This window comes from Falco peregrinus, chromosome 1, assembly GCF_023634155.1.
Source record: "Falco peregrinus isolate bFalPer1 chromosome 1, bFalPer1.pri, whole genome shotgun sequence".
Taxonomy (NCBI): Eukaryota; Metazoa; Chordata; class Aves; order Falconiformes; family Falconidae; genus Falco; species Falco peregrinus.
Window position 1 is genome coordinate 109,289,152 of NC_073721.1, and position 16,715 is coordinate 109,305,866.

At 43.0% G+C, this 16,715-nt stretch overlaps 1 protein-coding gene across 4 annotated transcripts in view; it reads left to right on the forward strand.

Annotated features, from left to right (window-relative positions):
* Positions 1 to 16,715, forward strand: part of RORA (RAR related orphan receptor A) — a 384,558-nt gene that overhangs the window by 328,224 nt on the left and 39,619 nt on the right. The window contains exon 1 of one of the 4 annotated variants that reach the window (XM_055807200.1): positions 15,308 to 15,460. The exons of the other annotated variants lie outside the window; for them this stretch is intronic. Coding sequence (XP_055663175.1) covers positions 15,439 to 15,460 — 22 coding nt within the window. The 5' untranslated portion in view covers positions 15,308 to 15,438. Of the gene's footprint in view, positions 1 to 15,307; positions 15,461 to 16,715 lie in introns of those variants that run through there. 4 annotated transcript variants of the gene reach the window in all.

Genomic DNA, 16,715 nt, shown 5'->3' on the forward strand with positions numbered 1-16,715 from the left:
GCAGTTGTCACCTAGATGACATATAAGGTATACAAAACCAGAATGACAGTGAAGTGAACTGGTCAGCGAGTTTTGGAACTGAATAGTAGGGAGCAAGGAAAACACAAAAGAACATACAATTTTGTATTTCCATTAAAGATCCTTGAAACAGGGACCATCTTTTTATCTGCATTTATACATACTGTTTTGTGTGTGTGTGAGGTTCTCATCCTGTGTGGAGCTATGCTTCTTCAGCTCTACTGTAGTAACAGCGATGAACAAGCTATCTGTCCTTCCCTTTTATTTAAGTGGGTTTCCAAACTGCTAACTTTATTTTCAAGAGGAGAACCTAATGCTGGTGTACACTCGTTAACACAGGTAGCCTCGTTGTTTCTTGCATATTGGGTTGCTTAGAACAGTAGTGTCCAAACTTTTTTGATCGCACAGCCCATGACCAAAATACAGATAAATTTGAGCATTCACCCCCAATATAGGTATACTTACTGTGTTACATACATGTGCGACTGTAGTAATATTATGTACATTATAGAACACAAAAATAGGAATTCAAAAAGAGTGAGAGAATAATTTTTGAGCTCCATGTGCTAGGAGCATGGGTGACCTGGACTGTACGTAGTAAGGTGTACCTTTATAGTCACTACCTAACTCTTCCTGTAAGGGTGAATGGAAGTTGTGGTGGGTGAGTCCCCATGGGTGGGTAGTGGGCAATAAAGTCACTTCATAGAATAAAATCTACCAGATAAATCAATTGATCGTGAATGACTTGAACAGTTTTGAAAGACATTTCCAATTTTCATGAATTTCTTGCAGTTTTTTGACAGGCTGCTGACATGTGATCCCATGTATTTTCCATTCATCCATGCAAAGCATAATTCATACTGAAAAATGCTTTTTTTTGTAAATTGTGCACTTTATAGCTTCCATCTCCTGCTCTCCCCTCTCCCTTTGTCCAGCTCTGGCTTTTGGAAACAGATGGATATAGCTGGTTCTCAGCTATCATTTAGAAATATTCCTGCTGGTTTTACTCATGGATATAGCTTGGAAATATTTTGTGATTCCGTGCATCTAACTCATGGCTTATCTAGTTTCTGAAGCAAAGGGATCTCCAGACTTGATTCAGAAACTACCAATGGGTGATCCTAGGGAAAGGATATCCTATAAATTGCATCGCTCCGGTGTACATCCTTGGCCTTCTAACAGCTTCATCAGTTCTCTTCCTCACAGAACTGCCCTGCGAAATGCATATTCAATCAGGCAGTTCGTATTTTGCTGTCATGTCTCTCATGATTCAAAGGTGTATCAGAAGTCAAAGTGTGAATATAGCTTTTCTTTCAATGCTAATTAAAGCTAAAAGGAGCATCTGCTTGCACAGTGATCACACTATATGGAAATGTGTTTCTTTGTCACTAGCTGGTACGTGAAACCTGAGCGGGCTGCTTACAGAAACCTGTCACAGGTCTTTATGCTTCATCACTGCTTCCCTAGAGCTTTGCTGCTAATCAAGTAAACATTTCAATGCAAACAATTCTTTGGCCTCTCTCCATTTCCAGAAGACCTCCAAGAAGAGCTTTGCCATGAACTACTGAAGCCATTTACCACCTGACAGTTAATTGGTTTTCTGTTGGCACCCTGCTTCACTTGAATGTGGTGATTATGGAGCGCTTCTTTGTTCTCTTTTACACCACCTGAAATTACCAAAGATAAGCTAAAACCCAGATAGAGTGGCTCTGACTTATTTGTTAAAAATCTTAGTTTTCTGTGTCTGTATGTATGCTTTCTTCTTTCTTGTTTTGTACTTTTAATTATTATTAAATACTCAAGGGTTGGCAATGTTGTGAAGTAGAACGGTGAAACATAAATATTAATTGTGGTAGGAATATTGTCTAGAATCTCATCCTTGTTTTACTTGAAAATAATACTCAATTGTCTTGGCTGTGCTGGAACAAAGACAAGACCTAAGGGATGTGCATTTGTTTGGCTGCAACTTTATTAACACATTTGGGAACCGTGCCCAGCAATAAATCATATAGTGTGAGTCATTGCTTATTCCTTGATCGTTCCTACCTCTTTGGGAGAGCTGCTGTCAGCCTTCCCCCTCCCAGCCTCGCACCCTCCTACTGCAGAGCCACCACGGCTTGCTCGGGTATTAGGGCTGGGTGGAGGCTGGTGGGAAGGGGAGGGTCGTGTCCCCACTGCACCCCATAGTAGGAGCGGCAACTGCTTTTTCACAGCTTTCTCAGAGAACCACTGCTGGCCTTGCTCAGTTTATTTTTCCTCTCTGGCAATGTGAAAAACCGTGGGAATGTATTTAAGATGGGTACCACCTAGGAGTGGCAAGCCCTGTACCTTCCCACTGCTCTTCCTGGGTAACACCTAATTTCGGAGGATCAGTGCCATCAGATAAGGGGCTAGTAATCCTTTGTTTGCATAGGCTCCATTAAACTGCTCTCTTCGGTTTTGGGAAGACTTTAAATTTTAAGGGCAAAGATTAAAATTACAGCCCAGTTTGGTAATGCTTGTTTTCCAACTCATCTCGCTCAGGCAGTCACATGTAAGAGATCTGTTTGCCCTGTTATTCTGGATTGTCACTGTAGGTTCTGCCTGGAATAGGTATTTGGCTCTTTGCTGCTGCCTCCACTTGCAAGGTAAAAGTATATTGGTCAAAAAATTCCCTGTTAAGCTCACTGAGACAAGCGCAGAGTAGCAGAACGGTTTGAAAGGTTAGTATTGTTGTCTTACTGGGAGAATTCGGAGCAGCACCGTCACTAGCAGAACACTGCTTTAGTGCACCAGCAGTGTGTACTCCAGAAATGGACAGTCTATAATTCAGCAGTAGCGTGTCTGGTTTCTGACGGCTAGGAGTGCTTCTCCTCACCCCGGCACAGAAAAGGGGTTCCAAATACTTAAAAGTTGCAGGGGTTGCAATGGTTGTATTCCCTCTAGAATCACACGTGCTTTTCTGCTTGAAGATGATGAAGTACGCTTGATGGCACCAAGAGGTAGGCAGGCTGGAACTCCACAGAAGCACAGTGGTGGCAAAGGCCCAGCTGCAGGACTGCGTGGAGGCACGAGGGAAGCCCTGGTCACGTTTTAGCTCCATATTGCCTGCTCTGGGAGGGAGCGACAGGCCCTCCTCCCTTATGTAACACTCCGCGCGACGTGGAGTTGAATATATGTTTTAGAAAAGTAATGGTGTTGATTAGTTGGTCATGAAATCATAGGCAACTTACTTTTTAAATAAACTTAATAACAATTTTTGTGCATGATGATTCTGAATGTCATTAATGTTGCAACAGAGCTTTTGATGGATTAATTACATCACCTGTGAGCAAACACAAGACAAATAAAGATGAAGTTCACCTGAGCTTTGACTGAGAAACTCAAAAATTATAGTTTGTTACCTGTGTTCTGAGGATTGACATCAGCTGGTCTTACTGTTCAAATATTTGCCTTGTAGTGAGATGGTAAGGTTGTTACTTTTGAAATGAAGCAAGTGAATTCACTGGCGCTGTGCACCAATGGCAAATCCATTTTCCAGTACTGGATTATGGTCTTAAAATCAAAGGCAGAAATTATTATTTAGTTCCTGTAATCGGTAAGCTGCTACATTTGAAAGAAAACTAGAAACAGAAGTTCAGCTTTTGTTTGAAAGCATATTTTCAGATTCTGCTTCTACAGTCACTTTTCAGTGGCTCCTGAAAACTGTAATTGTAGACCTAGTAAAAACATCATTTTGTTTGTGTCTTTCAATATTGAATTGATACAAGTTTGAGAATGAGGTGAGGTTAAAAGGTTTGATACTTTCAGGTTAAGTAAATTATGTGATAGTGAAGACTATAGATCTATCAAGTTGTATCCTATACCATTTAAAGAAAAGAGGGTAAAAAAAAAAAATAAAAAAGCTTTGTGTTCTAGTCTCTGCTTGTTTTAGCCTCTTTTGTCAGTGTAGGCAGAACAAGGATTAGTAATGTCGGGCCTCTTTCTAGTTAATCTCTGGGCATCCTAGTATGCGAACTGCGCTTTATTTAATTTGTTTTGTGCTTAGATATTATACTGGTTTATGAAAACTAGAAAATGAAATTGTTTGTGGAATTTTGTCTGCATTCTAAGCACAAGCCATATACTAGGCCCTGTATAAACACAAGAAAAACCTATTATCTACCCTGTTGTGATTACATCTGAAAATACATGCCAACGAACATGGGTTTTGTAGAACTGTCTTTGCATTCTCCAGAAACATGTAAGTGTATATTTGTGGAGAACAGGGTGTCCAATGATAAAGTCTTTGTTCCAAAGTCACTAAATGTTTCAGAATTTCTCCAGTAACATTTTGTCGAGATAACACGTATAAGTGGTGCTGAAAACTGATGGTGGCATTTCATTCCAAATAAGACTAAGTGTAGGAGATGCCCTACACTGTATGAAATCTTTAAGGTATGTTACCAAGAAGTACACATTCTTAAAAAATAACTTTGTGAAATTCAGTAAACTTGGTTTTCTGGAATTTTATGCAGATTCTATCATCAGTTCTGGAATGTGCTCTTTCCCTGGGCTAGGATTGCCAGACAGAGCCCTCTGACAATCTCTATATCTATAGGGTTGTCTATAATGTTAATTAGTGAACTCTTTGAAAAACCGGCTTCCACAAGTTAATTTATGCATAAAACATCACTGAAGGATGTGTTTTACCTGTTTCACAAGCAGGGGACTGAAGTATAGCTTAAGAGACTTGGCTTGGGCCACACAAGAAGCCTGTGTCATAGCCAGGAATCAGCAGATCCACATTTCATTGCCTAACCACAAGACTTCAGAAAATAAAAAGTTGAACAAAAGCAGATGCAACACTGAGGATTTGAGTCTTGGGTACAATTTACAGGGTGCTTAACTGTCTGCCCATAAAACTGGAAGGATCTGATTTGGAAAGCCAGTAATGCTTGTGCATTCCTAGCAGTTAACTGCAATCTGCCAGACTGGCTGCAGAGATTCCAGCCTGCCTTGTATCGGTGGGCTGCAGTGCAAATCCAGATAGTACAGGATTTTCACTTTCTCCTGCCACTTTGGGTTTTTTTGGGGTTTTTGTTTTTTTTTTAAACCCACTGATACAACTTTGTAATCGTGATTATTTAAGGTTGATCCCCTGGCCAGAGGACCGAGGAAAGGGAATTTCAGTCTTAGCCCTTTCTGGGGATTTTTAGCATTGTCAGCCCGATGTCTCAAAATTACAGGCAGAAGCTAAAATCCTGAGTTTGGTATTTTAACTTTCAAGCTTTCTTTGGCAAATTCTTATTTTCCTTATTATTTTTTTAATATGTACTATTTAATCTAGCAAGGACATAATAAGCTCTTGAGACTTCATAAGCTCAATAAGACTTGAAACGCTATTTAGCTATTTTAGTATTTACTTGGCTTTTATTCCTATTGATGTATCGAAACACAACATGGTGTTGTGGATCTTCACAGATAGGAGCCTCCAGAATCCTAATGTTCTACAGATATGAACTGAATTACAGAAACACACGTGCCCAGCTCCATTAAGCTATTTAATCATTTAACTCCTGGTGTTTGCAGTGAGACCTACACATCCTACAGAAGCTCAGTGCCTGCATAACTCTGTGATGGTTACGTGGCTGGCCCTGGCTCCCACACACAATCCTTGTGACTGCACAGGGACTTGGAGTCCAACTTTCTCAATCCCTTAGTAGCAATCCTGCTAGCCTGAGAGGAAGAAATGTTTCCCATATTCCTCTGAAAGAAGGCAGGAAAATTCAGGCTAGAAGGAAAGGACAGGTTTTAGCTGTAAGGAAAACAACCTGTTGGAGCAACTTCTTGTAAAATTGGGTTGCATTTTCTATCGCTTGATGGCTCTACGTGCATAATAATGACACTTTAAAAAGAAGTGCCTTCCAGTGTCACTGGTGTGTACAGGCATCATACGAAACCTGCTGGGTGGTACTCCGTCATTTCTGTCACACAGAAAGTGAGATTTGGTTGTAACATTACCTGCCAGCCTTATCTTTCTGTTTCTGGAAAGTTTTCTTTAACCTGACCCCAGCATTCTGACGCTGGAAGCAATGTGTTCACATTTCTTTCGGTCCTAATGCTATGGTATTTTGCATCGTGCAGATATATCTCTTACGGTCAGAAGTTTTGGAATTGGGAATATGAGGAAGGAGAATGGGATACAGTCTATCTTTAAATGTTGTGCAGCTAAATTAACACATTGGTCAATTATGCTTCCACAGTGCAATTATTTTGCACATACAGAAGACACCTCCCTGTAAATTCCTTGTGACATAAGGTTTCTGACTAAAATTAGGTCATAGCTATTTAATTGTTCAGGTGTCCACCCACGAGGGAGCTACAGAGAGCTCTTTCAATTCATTGCAATCAAGTAAGTAGCAGTTACTCTCATTTATCCTCTAAGGAAATAGTCCACCAAAAATAATACGTTGATTCCTTAGCCCCTCCCTGTCACTAATCACTGAGCTCTTGGAGCTACGTACTAAGTTGGCCCTCAGCACCAGAGTGTCCAAGTACCTCAGTCATTAATTTTCAACTTACGACACTTTGGTGATGTAAGAAAGTGTTGTCCTCGTTTCACAGCTGAGGAATTGACACATCAAATAAGTGACTTGCTTAAAGTTTCACAGCAAGACTGCACATAGAAACCAATGACTTATTCATAAACTATTCTGTTTCTTGGAAAACCAGCCCTGTGTTCCTTGTCCTCCTGCCTGCTACCCCAGATCTCCTTTTACCGATTTAGCAAACCAACGGTTCAGTGCTGCAAGTCTTTGGCCTCCCATAAGCTGGCATTGCCAGACGAGTGCACCCCTCTCTCATGTGAGCACAAGCAGCATCTCGGCAGTCACGTGAGGAATTAACTCAGGGAACTGATTCAGGTTAAAGTTAATCCCCCAGGAACAGTTCCAACCTGAGTCGCTTCCTCATTTGGCGCCGGCAGTGCAGCTGTAGGGGCAGCAGGAGAAGGGGCAGAGGGAGGGGAGGCCAGTGCTGTTCGGTGGCTGGAGGTTGCTGCGGGCAAAAAACGCTGGTGGAGTTGGTGGGGTCGAGTTCACCAAAACTTTAACCAAAGTCAGTTCTAGTTTCTTCTTTCTTTCAAGTGCAGATCACGTGCTTTGACTTTCCCCCGTGTCTGTAGAGCCTACCCAGAGCACGGTGGCGGGGCAGCCGAGAAGTCGAGTGCAGGGGCAGCTTTGGATGAGCTCTTACAGTGGTGGTGGTTTAGACCTTCCTTGCATGTTGAGTTTTCCTTGTGTGCCTATCATTAAAAACGCTTGACTCTATATAAACTTCTTCTGTTTGAAATTAAACTATTTCTGAGGGGTTACAAATGCAACCGGAGAAGAGCACTGTTACCAGGGTAAGTCCGTTTATAAAAGGAATCGCCTAATTCCAGTGTTACAGCTTAATGGCACATCTCACCTTGCACCACACCAGCCTTCGTGAGCCCGCATTGATCACCTTTTTGCCTTGAGAAAAGAAGACAAACTGGAATTGCATGCGTGTTTTTAGTCGTTAGCTGGAGTATTACCTCCAGGAGCCATCTGCTGTGACTTTCACATGCGAGGTTCACACGTGGGGAGATCCTGCTGTTTTGTGGATCCCGCGCTCAGAAGTGGCGTTTGGAGAGCTGCCGCCTGGCTGTGCTGCGGGAGCTTTCAGAATGGCCTGTGTACTGAATCCTGCCGTTCTGCTTGAAGGACTGCAGCGCAGGAGAACCTGCAAGTGTGGAATGGTGCCCTCATCCTGACTGCATCAGAAGTCAAAAAAACTTTTAAGCAGGGACCTTGGCGTGCTAGCAGCGTGGCTGTTGATGACTAAGACAGGAAGAAGGGCGCCAATGGTATTTAAAAGCAGACTGCGAGAAGGAGTTCTTGTACTTAAGAAATTGCTGCAGAAAAGAACAAAACCTTTTTTTAAGGACTGCCGTTAACGTTTTTTACGTGGGGATGGTGTTTTTTCACCTGAACTGCCCTATGACCACCTGGAAAAATCTTTTTTGCCATCTTTGTGGCTGAACCCTGTCCCCCCACTTTCTGCTTTTTTTGTCTTCGGGCTGGAGCATGAGAGTGTGAGGGTGCTGCAGGTGGTCCTCAGCACCACCAGCTTCTGTTGAGAAAAATCTCTGGCCTGTGTCAGCTGCGGCCACAGTCCCTGTTCCGACATGGCCATCTCAGAAGCCTCAAAAGAAACATGTGTGGGATTGTTGTTTTCTTTGGTTATGCCTTGCTCAAAGGCTCAGGGTTGGTACGTAAATCGGTTTGGTTTTCCTCCTCCACTGAATACAGATCGTAACATTACAGCACAGCCACTGTGTGTAGTAGGAACCTAACAAAACCCAGATTTTAACATAGTCACTAGTTCCTTTGTGAAGGAGGCAGTGTTAGCAATTACGATCTAGACTAGACATTGGTAAGAACTTACCAAATAATTACAGGCTTCCTAAAGTAGTATAGTATGAGTAATTGCAGGTTTTAAAATGTTATTATGAGTAGTAGTTCATACCGAAACTTCATCCTGCTGTTTGAAACCAGAATCCATAACTCTCATCGTGGCACAGCAAATGCTTGTCCTTCTCCACAGAAGAATGTAGGCTTGCTTTATTGTACAGCAAATGTTCTGTGGTACATTATTTAAATTAGCATATAATAGAAACCTAATTGCCCACTAGGGCCCAAAGCTTTAGCTGGTGGAGATCAATGTGCTTCCACTGAAGTCTGTGTAGCAATGTTGATTTTCACTCCTTGAGGATCTGGCTCAGCAGCTTGTTTCTATTCCAGTCATTGTTAAAGGAGATAGTGTGTTTAGAATATTAAACCATGGCATTGTCAGAGATAGCCAACTCAATTTATGTGCAAGTGAAGAGAAATAAAGCAGTAAAACCATTATTTTTATCTGAGGATTTCAATTTATGTTGTCGATTATTCATATTGACTGACCTGGTACAACAGGGAAATCATGAGCATGGGGTCATCTTGTTGTGGTTTTAATTTCCTACGTCTGTAGTTATCTAATCCTCTCAGTGTGAGCAAGCATGATTAGTATTTATTTCTGTTCTGTGTGCCAGTGCCCTGGGCCAGGTTCTGTGCTAAATCCAAAGTGACTCTCCTACTTAATTGGCATTAACTTGTGCTGCAATAATATAAATAAAAACTTGTACTTTCTGTGTAAAGCACCCACAGATCCCCAAACAGATTTCCTATACGTGGATGTTCTGCCCCGATGTTAAGGCTTGTGATGTATCCGTTTGTATTTTTTTATTCAGTTTGGAACCTTTTCCAGCAATGTTTTCCAAATAATACTTTGGGAAACACAGATTTGGAAAGAATCTGGGTGTTTGTTAACCATTGAGACACTACCAGGAGCGTTGTTACAGCTGTACCACTGGTTAATAAATTGCTACAGTAAGAACAACAGCTGTCACTCTCTCTCTCGAGTCGAGTACCAAAACGAACGATAATTCTTCACTTTGTCAAATGGTTTTTACAATCATTTGGAATGCTTGCTTAGAGAAGCTTATTTTGCTTAATGAATGCTCCATTCAGGAATAGGGAAACTTTAGGGCTGAGCTGAGCCAACAGTTCTTTGTGGAGTTTGTTTCCTCTCCTTTCGCTTCCGTTATTCTCAGAAGACCTCTGGCTGCTCCCCCGCTTACCTCTGCTTCCAGTTGTCCCCTGGGAGCTTTGGATAATCAAAGTTATGCTGCAAGTATTCTTCAGAGAGTAGGAATGGGAGAGTGCTAGTTAAAAGTCCTGGGTCTTCGTCAAGGACAGTATAGTAACTGCCTCTGTGTGTGAGTCTTTTAAAATAGTACAGTGTTAAAACTGTACAGATTGGGAGTTGCCTGGTGCTCGTTCCTGTCTGTTTTCTGATGCATGTGGAACACAAGCGTAGAAAGAGCCGTCAGCACGAATGATAGGTAAAGGCTGTCTTAAAAGGGTTGAGAGGTTACCTTCGTCATTCTCATAAGTTATTGTATGGCTTCATTTAGCTCTGGTTACAAGGTTGTTTGCTTGTCTTGACAAAGTGATGAAGCTTAGCTCATTAAATGGTTTAGATTGTTTTTGGATTGCAACAATACAGGTGCTGTTTCTATTATTTTCTTCTGACTTTTATCAAGCCTCCTTTATTTGAGGAAACACAAATCCAATATGTTCACTGCTTGCCAGCTTCCACCGTTTTGGATGGTTTGGCCTTTGGAACCTAGTGTTAACCATGTGAGGCAAGTTGGGGTTTTCCTTTTAATCTGTCAAACACTTTAGCAATAGTTGACTCAATCATTTTATTCTGTAATCTGTTTGTACTCGTATTCTACCCAATGTGTGTACTCTGCCTGGTTCTGTGGGACACAGGATTGTCTTCTTATTGTGCTGTCAGACTAGTTTGAAGAAGGTGTAGGCGTTCTCTGTTTGGGTTTTTCTGGTGGCCATTTTGCGATCTTGTGGTTTCTACAAACAAAAGTAATTAAGCATTAAGGCATTCATATAGATGTTGATGGTAAGTCAGCACATCACCGAGTTCCTTTGTTTTCAGTACTGGGTTTTTCAGCTTCGGTGTGGGGTTTTTTTAACTTAAAAACATGGGGACACATTGAATGCATGTGGCCAGAGAGCTCCGTAGTGTGTGTCATCCCGTGTTGAGGTAACGAAGCCATCGCAGAGCCGAGTGCCTGTGAGCAGCATTGCGTTATCTCCACTGCAAAGATAACAAACATTAAAGTTTTAGAGTCTGATGGCCAAATGGCACCACACTAAATGTGATAGCTTTTCTTTTCCTGGAGTGGTAAATCATGTTAGATAGTTGATGACGCAAACTGCTGTTACTTTTTAGAGTATGTGAGCCTCTGACAGCATAGCAGATTTTCTTACCTCTGTAGGTTAGATGAAAAGCTGAATGAACTTTGAGAGCAGCAAAATACACCAATAGCTACACTGCAGTATGTCTGTTGATGCTTCTTCACTTGCATCATTTTACTCCCCAGTGTGGTCAGAGCTGTACATCTCTACGTGTGGCACTTTTAGCCTCTTTGTTAGGAAGAAGCAGGATTGCCATGATAATGGGTGAAGGCACTGGAGCATTCATGGCAATAATTTCTAAGAGCTGGAGATAAATAAGCAGGCAAAGTTGAAGACTTATCTGGGTGGGGGTTATTAGCATTTTGAATACTCTGCACAGATGCAGTTATCACTTAATTGACTTTACCTTGGGGAACACTACAAAAATCAATTCACAAACATAAAGGAAAAAAACTTCTGCACGTAGTCCGCAATGGTTCTGTTCCGCCGTACGAGAAACTGAGGCTGTTTTGCGACCGATGTCACAGCGGGGAAGGAGGAGGCCTGCCTTGGGTCTGCTGCTGCGCAAGCTGGGTTGTGGCGGTCCTGCCTTTACGTGTATCCTCGTGGTTACCCTCGTTAGCTGCAGTCACAGCTGTCACCTCGCCACTCTCCTGATACAAGGAGAGAAAGCCACCACCAAGCTCAGGGAGTGGGCCCCGCGGCCTCCAGAGGCCGGTGGCTCTGGGACCGGCCCTTGCCCCCGCCAGGAGCGGCTGCAGTAGATGCCACCTTGGCACGAGGCCCAGCGGTGGGCAGAATGTTCTGCCCTCAGGGCTGCCGCGACTTGTGCTGCAGGTGGGATCATGAGTGCGGGCGGCCCTGGCAGGCCAGCGCCATGTGCAGCGTGCCCATTGACCCGCGTGCCTCTCCTCCACCTGTGCAGCCAGCCGGGGGGCACACCGAGGGCCGGGGGGTACCACAGGGCTGGGGGGCACCCTGCGGGCTGGGGGGCACACGGCAGGGCCAGGGGAAAGGCAGGGACGGAGCTGTCTGTCAGCATGCCCCCTTCTCTGCGCCATCTCTGGATGCGAAGGAGCAACGCAGGAACCAGGAGAAGACCATTTTGCTCATTTTGTCTCTAAACTTGCTTTTCAATCTTCTGTCAGAAACGAAGAGGGTGGTTTTGCATTTTAAAGGATTTTTTATGGAAAAATAATTGATTTTACGATATTTAGAGAGGCCTCAGTCTGACATGTTGTTTGCCTTACTTTGCAAAGGGCGGCCTGGTCTCTTGCAAACCATACTGTACCTGTGTGAATCCAGAGAGCAAATTCCGCCCGAGTCCATTACTAGGTGGAGGTGAGCGCTGGTGCCCGGACACCTTTGGTCGCTCGCCCTGCTGGTTTGCTGAAGACAGCCGCTGCTGTCAGTTGTGCAGCTGAGAGCAGTGACACCCTCAACTCAATAGGGTCTTTTCCTGTGGAACAGTTACTTCATTTGCTCATAGTCATTGTTTTTGAAATTTGCTATCTAAGCATGTTAGGGGTTTATTGGTATAATTCCTTCAACAGCAATACTGGTTACTCCACACATTGTTAAAAGCTTATTTTTTTGCATTTGTTAGAGAGAGATTTGGCCTAGAGCAAATTCAGTAAGGGGGAAAAGAATTAGGAAATCAAACCCTTCCTTTCCCTTTTCAAGCTTCTCAGTTTTCCAACCTCAAATAAGTACGTGAAAGGAGTTTAACAACTTTAAATTGGATTTTGGAATGTCAGATGACTCTAATAGCCTTTGTACACAAATAACAACAGAAGAGCTGATTATTGTTTCTGGGCTCTGTGATGCACTTATGTAATCATTAATCTTGGCACTTCTTTATCTCCAGCAGATTAGGAGGCCACTGTTATTTTGAAGACTGCCATTAAGTAGACTTCGTTAGTGTTTAAATATGTGAAGCTTAACTATAAGCTGCCTTAATGTATGCAATGGAGGTATCCTGTGCATGCAGCATTGCAATAGAGCTGTTGGAGTAAGTTTCAGTCACATATCTGCTGCCACGGCCTGACCTCAGACATGGCTTTATGTACAATGTTTGTTAATCAGCGTCTGAAGATGCTCTGAAAGCTTTTTAAGTGTAAAGCATTACTATATCTGTTTGAAACAGCAAGCAAACTTGCTTTATCTACTACCTTTCAGTTGGTTTAATCACCGAGAGGCAGGAAATTACATGCTATGAAATGAGTAGGCAAAAGAAAGGCCTTTAATGAAGGTTGTAACACCAAATCTAATTGTGGCAACAGAAGAGCTTTTGCTAGACCCTTTTTTTTCACAGGCTTGTAATTTTCTGAAACATTTTTGTGGACAACTACTTTTTTTTTTTTTTTTCTTTCATGATCCTTGTCACAAAATGAAGGTGGTTTTCAAACACTGAGTGTAGTGTAGACAGAGATCATGAGGATCTAAAGAAGCACAGAAACAGAGTGGAGTCCAGGGAGATGGTGTGAGCATGGCTGGTGGGGGACAGCACTGCAGTACATGGTTTGAAGAACATGTTGGGGAAAAAAACCTTTCTCTGGCAGGAATGTTTCTGAGACTGTTCGATGGACTGATGCTGGGTTTATTTTGTTGTAAGCCAGAGCCTATAAAATTTCCATCTCTGGACAGGTCATAGCGTTTTCCTCCTGTGCCCTTCTACAAGAGAACATCTGAGGGAGGAGAACAATGCTTGCGTGACTGCAGAGGCAGAGCTGGCCACCCTCCTGCCACTTCTCTCCAGTCCCTGGCCGGCCAGGCGGCCCCGGCCCACATCACGGATGTGAAGGACTGTCGTGTAACTTCATGCAAGTCAATAAAGTCCCACTAAGATTATAAAGAAAAAAAAAGTTCTATCACCATGAAACCCAAGTGATGCAGTCAGTGGTTGAGGGAAGGGGAAGGGTGTCAGTTTGCAGTATGGCAGAAATGCCTTGTAAAGCCCGTTTGAGGTGGTGGGAGACTCTGGTGCAAAAGCTGCAGGTGGGTAAGAATTGTCATTAGCCAGAGGCACGTGTGGCCGTACCTAGCGCGGGGTGTGTGGGCGTCCATTCCTGTAGCCCTGAGTGCTAGCAGGGTCTGGCGAGCGGGCCTGCCACATACCCAGGTTGTCGTGGGCAAGTGGTTGGCGGGGGGAGCGTGTAGGTCTCCTCAAAGCGGTGTAATTGGGTGTTCAGAGTTGTACAGGTGTTAGGAAAGAGCGACAGCAAAACTGTACTCTACGCGTTGTTCACTACCTGGGCTGTCTCCTGTAGGCAGTTAAGTGCCGCACCCTTCCTCTCGTCCCCTTCCCCGGCGGGAGCTAACACTGCTAACGCTGCTCCCTCTGGGATGGGACCGGGCTGAAAGAAGCATGTTTCTTGGAGAGGAAAAAACATGGTTGGTTGGTCAGCAGAGGTTTGACCCTGCATCACAAAACAGGCTGTAAGTCTGTGTAGTGTCTGTACTTTCTAGTGTCTTAATATGTACCAAGAAACACATACGGGATGTAAATCATTGTTCTTGGATTTCAGTGACATTTTTCTTTTAGGTGGAGGAAGCACAGGTATAATTGATCTATTTTGTGCTCCCCCTTTCAAAACCTAGGGGAGTAGCTGGAGCTACATTGGCTGAGGCTGTGGCTTCCCCTGGAGCACCCCTCAGTTTCACTAATCCTCTGATGGCCTCTGAAGAGGACTGGTGGAGAGGAGCTGTGACAAAACACCACATACACGGTAGCAGCAGTGGCAACGGAAAGCATCCTTGGATAGAAAAAAGCGACCCTGTGCCAGCTAGAAGGACGCAGGATACAGACTTCAGATGCACCTCTTGTGTGGGGTTTGAGGGACTCTGGTTGTGGTTTTGTTCCCATAGCTGTGTATCGCAGGAGGAGTTGCAGAATTCATGCTTGGCGTTGGCTGCCATGCGAATCCAGAAAGGAGGTGTTGGAGGGAGTTAATAAAGGAGTGAGTGCAGCTAAAAGGCTTTTTACTGTTTAGAGTTCTGAAGTTGGTTTTGGTTGTTATTGTTCATCTCTTAGATGAATCATCTGAAAATGAAAATTTAAACTAGACATTTAAAGCGCACCTTTGTGAGAAACTAATGATTCTACTTGGCATATAGCATCAAAGGAAGCCTTTTTAATGACATCAAATTCATGTACAGCCAAAAAGAAAAAGAAAATATCTTAAAAATGCAGATGCAGTCACTTCAGAATGATGGAGTTTCTAGTCTGGGTTTTTTTTCCCCTGCAACGTTTTCTTCTAGAAGTAACTTGAGGTTTTGGGTGTTTTTTCGTCAAAGTGCAGCCCTCTTGTGAGGAAGTGGCTTCTGCACCAGCCATGTTTGCCTGGCTGTAACTTCATCGTGCAAAGTCCCTTTTCTCAGTACACACAGTGATTCATCCTGAAATTTCTGCAGAGGGCAGACCCTCAATAAAATTTGTGCAGCCTGGAAAAATGGCAGGACAAAGCCGAATCATGACAGACACCTTGTTTAGAGGGACGCTTACCTTACTGGGTTCCCCCCTGCTCTGTTACCTCTTCTGAGTTCATTCCACATTCCTTCTTCCAACCTGACTGTTGCTGTCTCTGGGGAGCTGTTGAAGTGGAACTTGATTTGGCCGATGAGTAAGCATAAAGGAAAGTGTGAGTATGGTGACAGAGAACGTGTGGTAGTGATGGGTTGCTAATCAGAGACAACTTTGTAAGTAGTAGTATCGGGAAGTATTAATGCTTGATCTGAAAGCTACGTGCATATGAGTTGAAGGAATGAAATTGCAGCATTATCCACAGTTAGCTGAGGTGCTGTAGTCTCACTGACCTAATGTCCCTTTAAGGATTCGGGAGCCTGTCACCTTATTAATGAATTTAGTTGAAATTGTTAATAATTTTGACACTATGTTGCAAGCGGTTAGCCTTTCCCAGGTGTGTTTTTCTTCATCTAGTAACTGTAGGTGTCATTTGATTTGTGCTGGTAGATAGCCTAATGAGACCATTGAACTGACATGTAATTTTGCAATTGGGTAGCACAAATGTTCATAGCCTCTTAGCAGAATGGAATGACGGGGGTTTCATGTTGTATAAAAAGACACCTAAGACTCTCTAAGTACCCTTTTACCACTGTCCTAAAAAACTAGTAGAAGATCTTTCCTTAATGAATGCTAGTGTAATTTAGCTAGCAACTAAGTTACTCTCATGATCCTGCATACAGTAACTATGCTTTTTTGTAGTAGGGACTAAAATGATTACCTTCGAAGTGTTGATCATTTAAGACTGCTTGCAATCTATGAAAAATAATTCAAGTAAAGGTTGTTGTGCTGTGATACTTGTGGCTGACTTGCTGAAGTGAGGCTTAAAATTGACAAGTGGTTGGGAAGTTCTTCTTGGTTTTCCTACCGCAAGCAGGTAAACAGAGATGTTGAGATGTTCCCTTAAGCCAGTATACTTAATCAAGAAAAGAAGCTGAGAGGGCAGTGCTGGAGTCAACGAATTCCAGAAAGCTTCTTGAGAAGGGCAGGTCCAACACTTGAGAGTAGGAAATTTCATATAAAATGGGGGCTCTGTGCATTAATCTGTAGAGCAAGTGTCAGAGGTAATACAGATTTTTCACTCTGAAATGCTACGTTATTAAAAGACTTTATTACTATCAAGTTTTAATAGTTTCTTCCAGAGAATTGGGAAATTGGACAGCAGTACAAATATATTTAAGCTTTTTGGTACAGGTTCCTTTTTGGTGGGAGGAGGGAGAATGCATTTAGTATTGTCCAGCTAGCTACAGCAAATAAATGTACTCTGAATTATGTTCTCCTGCAGATTTCAACACCTGTTTTCCTCTCCATTAATACTCTGAAATGAAAGACCAACATACAGACATCAGGAAGGAGAAATCAGTAGATGTGCT